Source organism: Pogona vitticeps, chromosome 12 (genome assembly GCF_051106095.1).
Source record: "Pogona vitticeps strain Pit_001003342236 chromosome 12, PviZW2.1, whole genome shotgun sequence".
Classification (NCBI taxonomy): domain Eukaryota; kingdom Metazoa; phylum Chordata; class Lepidosauria; order Squamata; family Agamidae; genus Pogona; species Pogona vitticeps.
The window spans coordinates 16,116,534-16,133,273 of NC_135794.1; the positions used below are offsets into that span (position 1 = coordinate 16,116,534).

Sequence of the window (16,740 nt, forward strand, 5' to 3'; positions counted from 1 at the left end):
TGAAATGACTACCCGTCTGCCTCCTCCACTGTTGCCTCCTCCAGGCAAGTGGCCCCTGGTGAAGTCCTAGCGGCATTCTGCTTCGAACAGAGCGGAGGGGAGAGCCAAAGGCAGCACAACAATTGGGAACGAAGCTCTTTTTCCACATCCAGACTATCCTTGAAATGAAACGTGCGACAGTGAACAATGCAGGAGCTTCACTTCCACTATCCCCACTTATTTATTGACAGGTCTTCAGGCTTAATGTAGGTCCTAGCTATCATGATTGGTCTTGGACCAAAGAGAGGTGGCAAAAACTGTACGAGCAAAACAACAACAACAACACTGCTTCCAAAACAAGTGCTTTTGGGTGGTCCTCTTCCTCCTGGCACAGTGGTTAAACTGCAGTACTGCAGCTGGAACTCTGCTCACAACCTGGGTTCAATCCCAGGTAGCCGACTCAAGGTTCACTCAGCCTTCCCTTCTTCTGAGGCTGGTCAGTTGAGTACCCAGCTTGATGGGGGCAGGTGGGCAATGTGTAGCCTGCATCATTAAATTGTAAACTGCCCAGAGAGTGTTTTAAGCATTATGTGGTGGAATATAAGCAGCACGCGTTGCTTTTCCTTCCTGTCTTTGTAGGAGGGGGGACCATAGCTCAGTGGCGGAGTGGATGCCTGTTCAGTCCTCAGCATATCCAAGTAGTCCTGGGAAAAAGTGTTCGTTGAAGCCCTCGGGAACAACTTTATTTTATTTATTTATTTGTCTGTCTGTCTGTCTGTCTGTCTGTCTGTCTGTCTGTCTGTCTGCTTTATACCCCACCCATCGGGTCTAAAAGACCATTCTGTTAGCATAGACAGTGCTGAGCAAAATGGACCAGAGAGCCTAGTGGCGCAGCGTTAAACTACCGTGCGGCAGTGAAGATCCTGCTCACAACCTGAGTTTGATCCCAGGTAGCCGGCTGAGGTTGACTCAGCCTTCCATCCTTCCGAGGTCTGTAAACTGAGGATGGACCCAGCTTGGAATTTTAATTGTAGCTTATTGCGTTAGAATAGTAACCTTCCCTGTTCTGAGTGTTATGGGTTTAATGGCTTGAACTAAGAATCTGATTTCCTGAGGATGGAAACCAAAGTGTCTGAAAGCTTCTCCTGTTATATAAGAGAAGGCAAATGACCGACATCGGTTCCCGTCACTGGTCAGCAAGGTCAAGCTTCCTGACTGGCCAGGCCTCTGGGAAATACTTTGCTGACCACAAACCCAGCTTCTTCCTTTGTCTGATCCACAGAGACTGGAGTTGCACGTTTTCAACCTCTCAAGTTCTGGGCTGGAGAAGAGATCCCCTCTCCCCAGCTTAGTTTTAAGCTTTACATGAAGAATGTGTGCCGTGCATATGACGTGCCTTGTTAATCGTGGTATCTTTCTGGTCTGTCATTGCAGGCTCCCATTCTGCTGTCTACAAGGATCCCATGATTCTCGTAGGCCCAGAGAATCTGACTTTAACTGTGCACCAAACAGCTATCCTGGAATGCATTGCCACTGGAAACCCTCGGCCGATTGTTTCCTGGAGTCGACTGGGTAAGTGCCAAGGCCGGCCGTCCTGGCAGGACAGTTTTGCTGTTCTGTTCAAATTTGAATTGAATAGAAGGGTGTGTGCTTATTTTGGCCTCTTGTTTTTGTTGAGAGCCGATATAGCTTTTGAGAGTCTGAGCTGTAAACTGCAAAGCCTCCTCCCACCTCTTCATTAAGCCATGCATGCATAAGCAATCTTACTTTGCCTCTGATTCAGGCAGTACATATTTGACAACCTGTATTGGTAACGGAAAATTGCAGTGCAAAATGAAGGTCAGATGGCAAAAGACAGAGATAGAAAGAGGAATATGACAACGATGTATACTCTTGGCCTTGCTTTTTGATTTGTGAGAACATATTTAGTGAAGCACTTGCTGATTCAAATGATGGTATCATTGTCGACAAAGAAACTATTAATACAATACAAAATGCATGGGATACAATATTACTAGTTGACAATTTAATCTGCGAAGTCTATTCAGTAAAGTTAATGAAAACCAAATAGTGGTCAGTAAAAAGCAACTATAAGTAGACAAATTTAGATGCCTTGGGATTTGACTGGATGAACAGTGAGTTCTTCTTCATGGCCTCTGTGAATCACACTATGAGTAATCTGCGCATGCATGGAGCCTTGTTGGAGAGGTGCATTCGAAGAACTACAATTACAGGTAGGCAACCTGTCATTTCTGCATTTCTGGCAAGCTTAGCACAACTGCAGTCCCATGAATTTCAGCTGCAAAGATTTCCAAAATCCCATTCTTACTGTCTTTTGCAGGCATTATGCAGATAATTTTCTGAGAAAGAAATTTTATTCACCTTTGACTTTTTTTCAGAACAACTGGAATTTTCTGTTTTAAAATTTCACACAGCCTTTAATGAAACCCAGTACCATCTTAAAAAAATTAAAATCCAGAATAAATGTATATTTTAATATATTGCACATGAATGTATCTCTTGCAATCGCAAGAGTGGGGCAATCGTTAAGCGAGGCACCACTGTATTTGTATTCATACCTTTTCTAAGCTTTCTTGGCTCCAGAGATGGAAAACATACACACTCTGTGCCATGTAGACTATTTCAGAATTATTTGGTATTTCACCTTCAGAGGCAAGGGCCCTAGCGTTGACACTGCAACTACTGATTTAAACGATTCATCTGGTAACTTGTTGCAATGATTTGTATGAAATTATGAGATAACTAGCTATTTTGTTTCTTATTTATAATAAGGCAAAACGAGAAACACTTATTGTTTATTATTTAAGAAAGCGTATAGGGAAAGTACAAAAAAAACCCCACAAACCTAAACTTATACTAAGAATCCTGTGACGTTGGCTTCTGTGTCTGCTGCTTTGGGCATTTTCCTAAACAAGAAAAAGAAAAACAAGAAGCAAAAAGTGACCTTGGAGTGAGAAAGAGAGTGACTGAGAATATTTGTCTATGGAATAGGGACCTGGATGGGGTGTGTGTGTCTCTCTGTGTGGAGGGACTCAGGCCCATCTGACTGTCTGCTCTCTCTGCCCACTAACTGACCCGTCCCATATTTTACACCCTTTGCAGCTCCGTGTTGGTGCTTGATCCCAACAGGCTGTGCTCAGAGAAATGTTTTTTTTTCCCATTTCTCCTTGCAATCCAGATGGGCGACCCATTGGCGTCGAAGGGATCCAGGTCCTCGGGACTGGCAACCTGATGATTTCTGACCTGACGGTGCAGCATTCGGGGATATATGTTTGTGCCGCCAACAAGCCTGGCACAAGAGTGAGACGAACAGCACAAGGGAGGCTGGTGGTGCAAGGTAAGAGGGTCAGGATGCGGGGAATCTCTGGGTGGCTAAGTCAGCCCACGGCTGCTTTCTGAAGCAAGGCCATTCCCTGTGCTTTGCAAAGTGACCTTATCCTTCTTGCTTCCTCTGTGTGCAGACAGGAGTGTGACACCTGCTAAAACATATCTCCTGCTTTGAACTTGCGGATGCTTATACTTTTGCCATTCAGAAAGGCCGTATTTGGGAGTGTTTTGGAAGCTTTTGAAGATTCTTCCTTTCTTTTAAAAATCAACTAACTGTGCCCTGGGTGTTGTCCTCTTCTGTCTGATTCAACAGCTTTTAGCTAGAAATGTTTGTGATAGCGATGGGTTAGGGGGGAGGCCTAAGGGCAGTCCTTCTGTCCGGTGCTTCCCGAGGCTTCCACATGACACGTTTGCAGCAGTCAGAAAAGCCACGGGACAGAAATGGGACCTTTTAGTTGCAGAAAATTGGCCCCACCTTCTGGCCTCCTCCTCCTTCCACAGAAGGAAGTTACACAAAAAAGATTTCAAGCATAAGGTCTTCTATATCCATTGAATACAGTAGACCCTCGACTTACGGAATTAATCCGTATTGGAACGGTGGCTGCAGGTCGAAAAGTCTGTAAGTCGAGGCTCCACTGACCGACAATGCATTGAAAACCGATTAATCCGTAACCGGCTGTTTTTCTTCCATTTTTCCCCCCGGTCTGTAGGGCGATTCTCTGGCTGCAAGTGGAACCTAAATTTTGCGGCCAGAGAAGTCTGTAACTTGAAAAGTCTGTAAGTGGAGCCGTCTGTAAGTCGAGGGTCCACTATAATAGGAGATGGGCATTTGTCTTTCTAATGACCATAATCGTTGTTTAACCACTGTAATGAAAAGAGAAGGCTTTCCCATTCCAAACCTCAGGCAACCGGCTGCCAGATCTGGGATGTCTTTTTTTACAAAGCATACGCTCTGGGTCTCAAAGGTGGATGGTAGAAATCTTAAATACAGAATAATCTTACTATGGTCGAAGCCAGTTACATCTCTATTTGAAAAGTAATTTATAGAAAAGCAAGCTGAAATGTATCTCTACGCCTGTGGGGTTGACCTGTGATGGCAACGATAGGGAAGGGGTTTAAAGGGCTGTTTGAAGTGTCCCCACGACCGGTACCACGAAACCCTGGTGCCTCCCAGGGTCTCTGCACCTCCTGGTTAGATCACTGGAAAAGTGGGATTAGGGTCGTCCTCATACCAAGCTGCTGGATTGGGTCCTCGTGCTTGCTTCTTTCTTAAAGGAGCCCGTGGTCTGTTTCTTTTCTCTTTGTGTTTTTCTTTTGGGTGGGTGGGGAGTATGAAAGCTGGGTATTTTGAGGGGTGCCTAAGATTAATCTCCCCATTGCTTCCCATTGAGATGAAATCCTCAGGCTGGGGGCCCCAAGAAAGCTCTTTGAAACTTTGGGTGTTTTCTGTCTGACGGTGAAACGGGGCCCTCCCCCAAACCCTCAACAAAAGTACCGAAAAGCCAGTTTTAATGACCTTGGAGGGCAACGCCCAGAAAGAGTTTCTTGAATGTTTGCTGAGCGTCCAGTCTCCATGGAGATTCTTCTTTTTTGCAAAGAGAATGCCTTTACCAAAACAAGGGGTTGCGGGTTGGGTGTGTGTGTGTTGGGGAAGGAGGCATGCCCAGCTGGCAGCATGGAGCTGAATGGTTGTTAATCCTTTCCTGATTACGAGCCCTCATTTTGCCTTTGAAGTAGCCCATTTCAAGCAACCCTGCATTCTCATCAGCTTTGCTCGTTAACTGCTGGCTTGATGAGCCCCTGAATCTAAAATTATATTTCTCTTGCCTGAGCAGCCTAATTGGACATTTTCACAGGGACGACAACAGAAGAAACTTCCTTTTGCGCTCACCTGCTGTTTATTTGGGGGGGGGCTGCAGAGATATCTCTTGTGCCACCACCCTTGTCGCAGAATTACATCCTTCCTCGAAACGTGTTAGTGTGTAAGACCCCAAATAAAGTGCGTCGGAAGCTGCCTTACACATAATCAGACTCCTGGCCCACATTGGGGAATCCTCACAGCAGGTCCCAATGTTTTCACGGAGGGTTCTTTCCTAGCCCAGCCTGGAGATGTGGCAGATTGAGTTTTGGACCTTCTCTGAAATGGATCTGCTTTACCAGCGAGCTGCAAACCCTCCCGTGAGCCCCTTCCTTGTTTACAAATGCACAGCACCCTTCTCTGGTTGTTTCATATAGCTTTCCAAGTTCCTTAACCAGAGTTATTGCTTGGCTACTCCGCGTCAATCCGTGATTGCTTGGGAAAAAACAACACTGAGCTATCCGGCCAGCATCATCCTCATCATCACACCCGAGATATGCCTTTTGGAAATGCCGTTGGGAAAGATAGCAAAGTAGCAGTTCCGTTCCCCACTGTGTAGAAGAGCCAGCCCGTGCAGTCATGGGCAAGCTGCACAGTCCCGTCCCCCAAGAAGAAGAAAAATAATTATGGGCCATAGTAGCCCTTTCCAAGGTTTGCTGACTACAAAATACTAAGTAGTAGTTTAACAATGCCATCTTCTGGTGCCAATCTGGCTGGCTGTTCTACGAGAGTTAGTGGGGAGTTAAATTCTTGACCCTTCACAGTTTGGGACCTTACTGCTTGTCAGAACATCATCCCCTGAGAACATCAGCCTGCGCCACATGGTCCTTTCAAGCCTTGCTCTTCTGAGTTGTCACACCGAGAGAGGCTGGGAAGACGTCTAGAAACTAGACCTTCTCAGTTATGACTCCATCCCTACGCAACGGGCTTCCCCGTAGAGGTGTACCTGGACCCCTCCCTCCTAGCCTTCAAGAGGATGCTCAAAACAAGGCTGTTTACTGTTTACTTTGAGGGCATCCTCTCCTCGTGTTTATATGGTTTTCTTATTCCAATGTTGCCTGCTCTGCCATTGTTTGTTTGTTTGCTTTCCTTGTAGACCTATAGCTGGTGGATTATATTTTGAGGATTTGCTTATTTATTTGGATGTGATTCGTTGTTTTTGTTATATGATATGGTATTTACTTTGGATGTAAACTGCCCCGAGTATTTCCTAGCAGTAACTGGGTGGGATAAAAGTTAATGGAAAAAATAAAAAAATAATGAAAGGCTGGATGGATGGATGGATGGATGGATGGATGGATGGATGGATGGATGGATGGATGGATGGATGGATGGATGGATGGATGGATGGATGGATGGATGGATGGATGGATGGATGGATGGATGGATGAATGGATGGATGGATGAATGAATGAATGAATGAATGAAAAATATTAAAACCTAAAAATACTATGTTACCAATTCAGATGTAGGCCATATTGAACTGAGTTGACTGAATCAGTTTTAGAGAGGTTTCTCTCTCGATTGGTAGATACTTTGCTCAGGCCCGGTTGACCAAGTGAGTCAAATACGTAGCTGTTTACAGGACTGCAAGTGGCAGAGGTTTCACGGCCTCTCCTTCCATAGCCTAATGGTTTCCTTAGCCCAACTATTGTGCCGTGTGTGGAGGATGACCTGCTCACAGCCCTGATGTTAGCCTGTCATTCGGCACTCCCCCTCATCCCATTTCCAAACACTCAGAATAATTTATTTATTTTTTAGCAGTGTGTGTATTTGGAGGCACCACCGTGTCTGAGACCTCGTATGCTGGTTTTCTTCAGCTCACACGCTGTCAGAGAGACACAAATGACATCTCAAAAGCAAAAGGTGTTAAATAAAACACTTGCTAATAAGTCATACTGCAAGCAGGCAGGCTGAAGGTTTGAAGCCGTAAATCAGCAAGCAACTGGAAAGCAGCCAGCTGCTGCTGCATAATTCAAAGCCTCTGGATTTCAGGGAAGGAGGCGAAGATGAGAAACTAAATGCTCCCATCTCTTCTCTGAGTTTGCTATTCAGTTTCTCTGTTGCATTCCAAATACTACTGAGAGTGACTAGAGGACTGAGGAAATTGGAAATATGACTTAGTAGCTTGAGAAGCTGTTAGGACAGAATGTTAGTTTGGCCACAGAAGACTCTTGATTCCATTCCTTAAAGTGTTTCCTGGAAGATACTGATCGTCTGGATCCATTTCAATTGAAGTTCAAGCTGGGTCATGGGGCTGGGACAGTCCTGGTTGTGCTGCTCAATGACCTGTTAAGGGAGGCTGATCAGGGGAGTGTAACCCTGTTGGTCCTCCTGGATCTCTCGGAGCTCTTTGATAGCCATGGTGTCCTTTCGGATAAGCTATCGGATAAGCTATTATGCTGGCTCCAATCCTTTCTCGATGGCCATGTCCAGATGTTGTAACTTGGGTAGGCTGTTTCGACACCATGGGTTCACTTGTGGAGTTCTCTTGGTGGAGGTCATCCAGAGATTTGAAGTCTTCGATCATCAATATGCTGATGATATGCAGCTCTTTCTCCCCTTCACATCTTCAGCAGTGGAAGCTGGGCAGACCCTGGAGCATTGCTTGACCTCGAGAAGGGACTGAAGTTGAATCTTGACAAGAGGTACATCTTGCTGTTGGGAGGGGAACCTGACCAGTTGGGTGGACTTTGCCTGGTTTGGATGGGGTTTACATTCGCCCTAGAAGACAAAGTCAGGGAAATTGGGTGTGGTTCCAGACCCATCTCTCTATGAAGAAGCAAATTTTTGCAAATTTTTGCCATGGCCGGTTCTGCCTTTTTTTTCAACTGGTAGATTGCACAGTTGCGGCCCTTCCTGGATGGGAAATCCCTGACCATGCATTGCTAATCTCAAGGATCAACTACGTACCTTTGAAGGCACCACAGAAGCTCCAGCAGGTGCAGGCTGGATTTGGGGGACACTGAAATATGATCCTGTTTCCTTGATCCTGGCATAGCTGCATTGGCTCCCTGTTTGCTTCCATGCAAAATTCAAAGTCTTAACATTGACTTAGAAAGCTCTGAATGGTTTGGGACCTTGATAGCTGTCAGATCATCTCTTCTTAAGACTATGCCCAAGTTCTTCTCAGGTTTTCTTGCTGCAAGTGGCTACCCAGGGGAGACTTTAAAAAAATGATAACTAGGAACTGGGCTTTTTTGGTGGCGGCCACAAAACTCTGGGATGACTTACCTGTAGATGAGCACTAAGTCCCCTCCCTCCTTTAGAAAGCTTGTGAAATATGTGCTTTTTAAAGAGGCCTTTAATATTATCCGATCCTTGCAGGGAACCTGCTGATTTATTGTTTTATATTTGTTAGTCATCATAAAGCACTCAGAGTAGTAGCTTGCCACTAGGTTGGTGGTATATAAATGTAACAAATAAATTCTAGTTGTATCGATTTTTAAAATCATTTTGTCACATGGAGAAAAGTGAGAAAGAAAATAAATAAAGTAAATTCCAAATTGTCTATAGAGTTCATTGGACAAGTTATATTCTATCGGTCTCTTCTATCTCAGAGTGACTATGTATTAGAAATTAATCTGAGAGATTTATTTATTTATTCACTCATTCATTCTATTTATACCCCGCCTATTTGGTCTTGCGTCCACTCTAGGCGGCTTGAAGAAATTATTTTCACAGATTTGAACTGCTCATCTTATGAGCAAACTGGAACACGCTTATGCTCTGAAAGCTGTATTTTTTTGAAATTTGCAATTAGTATCACATCTGAACAAGTGTACTTTAAGAAAAAAGGGGGAGGAATGCTTATATAAGAAGAAAGCAGAGTATGCACAATTATACAGTATTAGAGAATACATTTGTGCCAAAATCACAACATGCATGCACACATACACTGTACAGGCACACTCGGAAACTCGAGTGCAAAAATGCTTGTATGAAATAAAATGGATATAAAATGCAGCTGAATTCTGTTTAAAGCGATGTGAATACAGAACAAAGTGTCTGCCACAGAACTGATAGCTTCTTATGCTTGTGGAGAAAGGTGGCAACTGAGAGGGGTCCCTCCCTCCCTGGCCTTTGCATACTCTATCAAGCCATCGCTTGATCACACAAGCAAGACAGGGTTTCTTCAGCCGTCCAGTGCAAATATTGGTATCTGTGTCACGTTTGCAACACTCCAGGCTATGGAGCCCAACGGTCAGGGTGGTGGGATAGTTCTGAAGGGACCTCCATGGACGGCAGTAGTTCATATCACCTGACTTGGGATGAGATGGGTCTCCCATGAACCCAATGTTTTCAACTATAACTCCCACAGAGTTTTGCTGGGTAAGCCTGCCCAAGCATCTGGAGGACCAGATGCTCCCCATTTGTGCCCCCCCCCTCAAAAACATGGAGGAATGAAATCCTTACACCTAAATTTAGATGCTGCACTGCCAACCCTCTCCTCTGTATTTCTAATCTTCGTATCCTACCAATTGCAGTTGACATCAAGTCTCGCATTTCATTATATGTCCTGTTCCTAGGAGACAATAAACAAGATGGTTTATATTTTGTTGCTTCTACATCTGTTTTCGTAAGGCTTTTTACCTAACATTTTTAATACAATGTTATTAGTTCTTTGATATTCAAATAATTTACTGTTTCTAGCTTTTAAGTTTTTGTTGCTAATGATGTAAGCTGCCTTGGGTCCTTCTTCAGGAGAAAGACAGGGTAAAAATATTTTAAATTAAATGAATTAAATGATATCAAGCCCCTCCTACACTTTACACAAGAATACCTGCTCCCTTTGCCTGTTGGTATTTTCCTCTGAAATGTAAAGGGTCCCTCTCCTCCCCCCCCCACCCAAGAAGCATTGGTTGCCTCAAATAAGCTTGGCAGAAGAGCTATCTTGGAGGACATGCATTGTGTCCTGTCTGATGCAGTTCCCTCTTCCATCCAAATTTTACTGGATCAAACCTGGGTAGAAAGAGTACCCCCTTTTATGTCTTCACTGCATCAAGGAAGGCTTATTCAGTCCCATTAGTTATTATCTTCTGGGCTGATGATGTGACACCACCTTATAATCAACTGCCCCCCTTCTTTTGCTAAAACTTGAGTCCTGTTTCTTTTATCTGCCTTTCCCAACCCTGGCAGAATCCTTTGATGTCCTTTGTTTCTTCCCCAGCAGGCAGTTTCTTCAAGAATCAGTGGCCTCGGACCCTGGGAATATCACATTCCTCCCTCCTCCCAAACCAAAAAAAATACATCAGAGAAAAGAAAGAGATTAAACAAAGGAAGACATATAATGGCAAAAGGAAGAGAGTGTTTCTTTGGGGAGAGGAGTCAGGAAGAGGGGGGGATTCCATTGGCTAAAAAAAAAAGTTATTCTCCTCAACCCTTTTCTGATCTTCCCATTTTTCCAGTTAGGGGTCTGGTGCAGAAACAGACTTATAGGATGCAATTGTTCAGTTCGGCCCCAGGATTCTGCACCCGTGAATTCAGAGTTTATTTATCCTGAGCATTGCAAAGGAAGCCCTTCTGGGGTGGGTATCTTGTTAAAGTTCCTTTGAACGGTTCTTTCCCATTTGAAACAAGTGCCTTTTATGCCAGGCACTCTGTCTGAAGATATCCACGGTGTCCATAATTTCTCAGTTTCTCTCCCAGTTGCTGAAGGTGGTGGTGGTTTTCAACCTTTGGTGTTCCGAATGTTTTCCAATTAAACTCTGAGAAACCTCCAGCTGACATGATGTATGGTCAAGGATCCTGGGAGCTGAAGTCCAAAACATCTGGAAGGCCAGAAGTTGAGTCACGCACACTTTGGATGCTCTATAAAGTGCCATGCTTTGTTTTGATAAGAAAAAGAGTACGGTCTTCCCTTACTTACACTTGCACTCAAAACAGTGGACACATTTCTGTACTTTATTGGAATCCTATAAAGTGTTGGGTTAATGCAGCGTGCCCATATCTCCTTGCTCTTGGTTAGGATTCCAGCTAGATGGTTATGCCCTCCTCCCAGATGCTGTTTCATCCTTCCCCACCCTCGTTTTCCAGCTGATGCTCAGCACTGGTGAAATCCTGTTGCGCAACTCTGCATGCAGAATGGGGATGATATCATCAGTGGCAAACTGCCATTGATTATCAAGGTGACTTAGGGATACATACAACTCATACACAATGCAATAAAGTTAAATGTGCATTCCAAAATCACAAAGGAAGCCTTTAATGAGCAGTAATTTGCCACTGCTGATGGCATCACCCCCATTGAGCACACAGAGCTGTGCAATAGGATTTCAGCCAATGTTTAGCTATTGAGGAGTCTCAGACTTCATGGGGCTGTTTGAGAGGCAGGTTTAGTCACCTTATACATATCCTCCGCTCCCAAGTTCTCTTTTAAAAGCACTTTTAATACTTTAAGATTCCTGGAAATGTGCTCATCAGAAAGAGGAAGGGTTGTTTCTTTATAGTTTTACACTATCACAATCAGGGTAATCCAGCTGGGGTATTCTGGGAGTTGTAGTCCAAGCAAGTATATTTCCTATCTCTATGCTTCTTAGTGGTCTCATTTTGGTTATGGTCGTGTTGGCCATCCTTACCTCAGTTTGATTATTGAGATAGACTGATGCTGTTTATAGTATTTGTTACACTTATACAGTGGTGGCCCGCTTCATGACAACCCCGTTAGATGACAAAAATGGTTTACGATTAGTTTTTTGCGATCGCTATAGCAATTGCAAAATGATGATTCAATGGGGTTTTTTTCGCTTTACGTTGAATCGGTCCCTGCTTCAGGAACCGATTTTTCACTTCATGACGATCAAAAACAGCTGATCGTCGGGTTTTCAAAATGGCCTCCTGCTGTTTTCCGGACCTATTTCCGGAAGACAGCAATTGAAAATGGCTTCCCCTATGGAGGATCTTCGTTTTACGGTGAGGTATTTCACCCATTGGAACGCATTAACCGGTTTGTAATGCATTCCAATGGTTTTTTTACTTTTGCTTGACGACGATAATCGCTTAACAGCGATTTTAACGGAATGGATTATCCTCGTCAAGTGGGGCACCACTGTATCCCACTTTTCCGCCAGCAGACTCAGGGCATGACTCCCTTTCTTCTTTTATTTATCCTAATAACCATCTTGTGAGGCAGGTCAGACAAGAAGAGAGTGATTGGCCCTAGATTATGGAGTGATTTTCACACCCAAGTGGGAATTTAAACCCTCGTCTCCCAAATCCTACTCTGACACTCTACCCTCTACCCACCACTAGTTCCAAGTCTGCTTTGTACCAGCATTGTTCTGTCCTGGGACAGTCTTGGCTACTGTTAGCATTGATGTATCTAAGAACTCTAGAACAGGGATGACGACTTCTAGAGCAGTGGTCCCCAACCTTGAACAGCCCAGGTGTTGATGTCTAGGAATTGCAGTCCAAGAACACCTGGGTTACCCAAGGTTGGGACTCACTGCTCTAGATGCATCCTCTGCCCTCACATTCTCTCAGGCATTCTTAGATTTTAAGTTCCTGTTGGGGCCTAAAATGGACAGTTGCTCTCTCTAGGAGATAATAGTTGGCCACATTGAGCTGTTTCCCCCTACACTATATCTTATTCAAGTCCGCAAAAGATTCATTTCAAAACTAAATGAATAGAAGGTCACATCCATTGGACGTTTGTGAGCGTTGGGGGTAGAGCCTGTAAAGAGCTAAGTAGGGGTAGAGGATAAATTTGGCCACTTCATACCTGCCTTTTCTTTCTTTAAAGAGGGAGTTGGGGAGCACTGGAGACCCCGGGATGGGTGGGGTGCCTGCATGTGAGCCCCACTTTGCACATTCCTAACTAGGACCTAGACTGGTAGCCTAAACACATTAAGGGGTGCAGAAAGTTTAGAGGTGCAAGCCAGGCCCAGTTTATACTACCTGCACCATCAAATAGGGAGGCTTTTCTTCGACTGGACCAGGGTTACAGATTGCTGTGGTGGGAAATTTGCATATTGAATGTGCATCATCATAGGCATCCTTCAGTCTCGAGAGACTCTGGTAACGTGCTCTGTATGGAGGACTTTGACGCTGTATATGAAGCTGGAGTGTCCTCTCCAGAGCACAAAGCCTGGGTAAAATAATATGGAGGATAGGCTGTTACCCAAGCAGCAAATCCCCCCTCTCCATGTCGCTGAAATGGTCCAATGGAAAGGCAAGAGCCAATACAACTGGTTCTGGCAGGAGTTGCCAGAACAACACGAACTGCCTCCAGGACTCCGGCTCCGGATTTTGCCTCGAGGTTTACTCCTGAAGCCTTTTCCATCAGTGGATGTAGCCACAAGGCAGTGGAGGTGTGGGATCGGAGTTTTCCTTCTCCTAGATGGGCTGCCTTCCCAGGCTAAGGAGCCCCACCTACCTGGGCTGCTCCCTCACCACATGGATGATGGCGGCGCTTCCTCCTCATGGCATGGCATGCAAACAGCCAAAATCTAGCATTAAAAGGCAATAGCCTTCAGCATAGCCTTGACACGGCCCTTTTTTTGAGAGTTTCTTTTCCAAGGACTGTGTAGATATCACACCCTGCACACACACAAACATGTATCCCTGAAAACAAATGGCTGGTCTTTTTCTTCAGTAGTATTGGACAGCAACGGATGTAAGAATATTGGATATTTATGCTAGCAGAGAACAGTTGGTAACACTGGCCTTTTGGTTATGGGGAAAGAGTAAGTTCTCCAGAAATTCTTGGTGAGGTTAAAATAGAGAAAAGGTATGTTTACTACTTCAGGAAACCCATTCAGAAATAGAAGAAAGAGGCCTAAACTTTGCTGCAGAAGCCCCTGAAGCAGGCTTCTCTCCATGCAGGTCTGCGTAGTCATTACGGAGCAGGGATGTGAGTTGAAGTCTTAAGAGTTCCAAGTCACATGTATATTAAAAAAGACAAGAGGGGAGCACTACCCTCCGATCACTCCCTTACCTGTGTTGCTGCTCTGTTCTGACAACTTTCACAATATCTGGGTTCCCGGTTGAGATGGTTGTCCCGTGCAAGCAATGCCTTCTTAGGTGCCCCTCGCTTCCACAATCACACGTTCTGCAGACTCTTCCTTTCTCCCCTCCCACGGCTAAATCCTCATGCAAATTCCTCCTCCCCACCTTCCTGTTCAGGAGCCGCGGCTTCATTTTCCCAAACAAGCTCATGATTGATGCATTTATTTAAAATATTTCTGAAGAGGATATTTAAGCTTTTTTGATAGGAGCCTCACGCCTTTAACTGTTCATTATAGCTCTATTATCCCTTCTCTCTTGCTATTATATCCCCCAGAATAAAAGCTCTTCTCCCCCCCCCCCGGCCAGCCAAACAAGATGCAGGCATGTACCCTTTCCCTCCCCATCAAATGGTGGCTTTCAACCAGTCCCATCTTTGGGAGGCTGGTTTTCTTATTAGATGCGGAACGGCGTGTCTTTCGGCTTCTGTTTACAGTTCTTTCATACTCTCCCGCCCATTCATGCCTCCCCTTGTGGTGCCGCTTCATTTAGTTGCTTTATGGCAGGGGAAGAGAAGACATCTGGACGAGCATTGCTCTTGAATGTTAAAAAAAAATAAATCCCCAACAAAGATATTGTCTTGCTTATGCTGGAAAGAAAGAGATGTCTCTCTGACACAGAAGCATGCAGAGAGAGAGAGAGAGAGAGTTTGGCACCCTTCAGAGGGACTACAGCTCTCATCATCTCCAGCTTGCATGGTTCTGGATGATGGGAGCTGTAGTCCAACACATATGCAAGTGGCTGGGATTGAGGAATGGGAAAGGTTAAACTATAGGATTAAGCCAGGCAAAGTACTGTACATATTGGCAAGCCAATGCGTTCTGACGTTAGTTTACGAGTTTCACTAAGAAACCTAGAGAAGGTTACATGGAGGGTTGCAGAAGACCTGTTTGGGACAGAAAGGAAGGTTGTCACACTGAGAATCAGGCTCTTGGTCCGTTTGACTCAGTGCTGCTTGTAGTGATCAGCAACAGTCATCTAGGGATTCAGCCAGGAATCCTTCCTGGAGATACTAGGGATTAACAACATGGTGGCGCTGCGAGCTGAACTGCAGAAGTCTATGCTGCAGAGTCAGAAGACCAGCAGTCGTAAGATCGAATCCACGGAACGGAGTGAGCTCCCGTCGCTTTGTCCTAGCTCCTCGCCAACCTAGCAGTTCGAAAGCATGCAAATGCGAGTAGATAAATAGGTACCACCTCGGTGGGAAGGTAAAACGGCGTTCCCTAGTCACGCTGGCCACGTGGTAAGGGGAAACTGTCTTCGGACAAGCGCTGGCTCTATGGCTTGAAAACGGGATGAGCACTGCCCCCTGGAGTCGGACACGAATGGACTGAAAATGTCACGGGGAACGAAATTTTACCTTTAGTTATGAGAGCTAGTGTAATGTGTTAGCTGAGCTGGCAATCAGGACTCTTAGTCTGAATCTTGCTATTTCCCATGCTTCTTGAGATGGGTATAGGCACACCTCTTTTTAAAGCCTCAACAGACCCCCAACGTACGCCCCACAGGTTTGCTGTAAAATACTTCAAAACACATATTTAAAAAAGAATACAAAACAAGTATACGGAAGCTCACTTGTTTAAGCTGTGAAATTGCTGCTTTTTTGCTTTGAGACTGAGGAGGGTCCTACTTGATATCAGCAGAGCTTTAGTACCTAAATCCTGTCATTGTGTTCTGTTATGGTCCCAATTCCACCCATCTTATCCTTATACAATGGCTTGGTGATTAAAACAAAACAAAACAACAACAAAAAACCCAACTCCAAAGATGTTATGTACCATTGAGTCATTTTTGATATGTGGTGACTGTAGGAGTGAGTGACCTCCAAATTGTCCTATCTTTCTGCTCAGATCTTGCAAATCAGCAGCATCCTCATATTAGGTTGTCCTCTCTTCCTACTGCACTCCCTTCATCTCCATATGGTCTTTCACAGTAAGTTTTGCTTAGGTCTTGCCAACTAACAGCTGTGGATTTCTTTATGAAGTCAACCTATCACATGGGCTTAGGTAAAAGGTAAAGGTTCCCCTTGACAATTTTTGTCCAGTCGTGCTCGACTCTAGGGGGCGGTGCTCATCCCCGTTTCCAAGCCACAGAGCCAGTGTTTTGTCCAAAGACAATCTTCCGTGGGCACATGGCCAGTGCGACTTAGACACGGAACGCTGTTACCTTCCCACCGAGGTGGTCCCTATTTATCTACTTGCATTGGCATGCTTTCGAACCGCTAGGTTGGCGGGAGCTGGGACAAGCGACGGGCGCTCACTCCATCGCGTGGATTTCATCTTACGACTGCTTGGTCTTCTGACCCTGTAGCACAGGCTTCTGTGGTTTAGCCTGCAGCGCCACCACGTCCACATAAGCCACATGGTATGTATACCTAATCTTCTGAAACTTTTTGAAAAACAGCCCTGACAATTGCTTTGCTTAGGTGAGAAGTGGTTAACGGATAGAAGAAGAAAAAGGAGTCCGGTTCTTGGATTTTCTCCTGCTTGGTGTCTTTTTTTGGAATGGCAGTGAGCATGACAGGGTATCCTGTAGACCTGTGGCTCCCAATC

The 16,740-nt window shown here is 44.9% G+C and overlaps 1 protein-coding gene across 1 annotated transcript in view; it reads left to right on the forward strand.

Annotated features, from left to right (window-relative positions):
* The window catches only part of IGDCC3 (immunoglobulin superfamily DCC subclass member 3), a 151,380-nt gene that overhangs the window by 96,998 nt on the left and 37,642 nt on the right, over positions 1-16,740 (forward strand). Inside the window, exons 5-6 of the mRNA XM_078380895.1 lie at positions 1,414-1,551; positions 3,179-3,337. Of these exons, the coding sequence (XP_078237021.1) occupies positions 1,414-1,551; positions 3,179-3,337 (297 nt within the window). The remainder of the gene's footprint in view (positions 1-1,413; positions 1,552-3,178; positions 3,338-16,740) is intronic.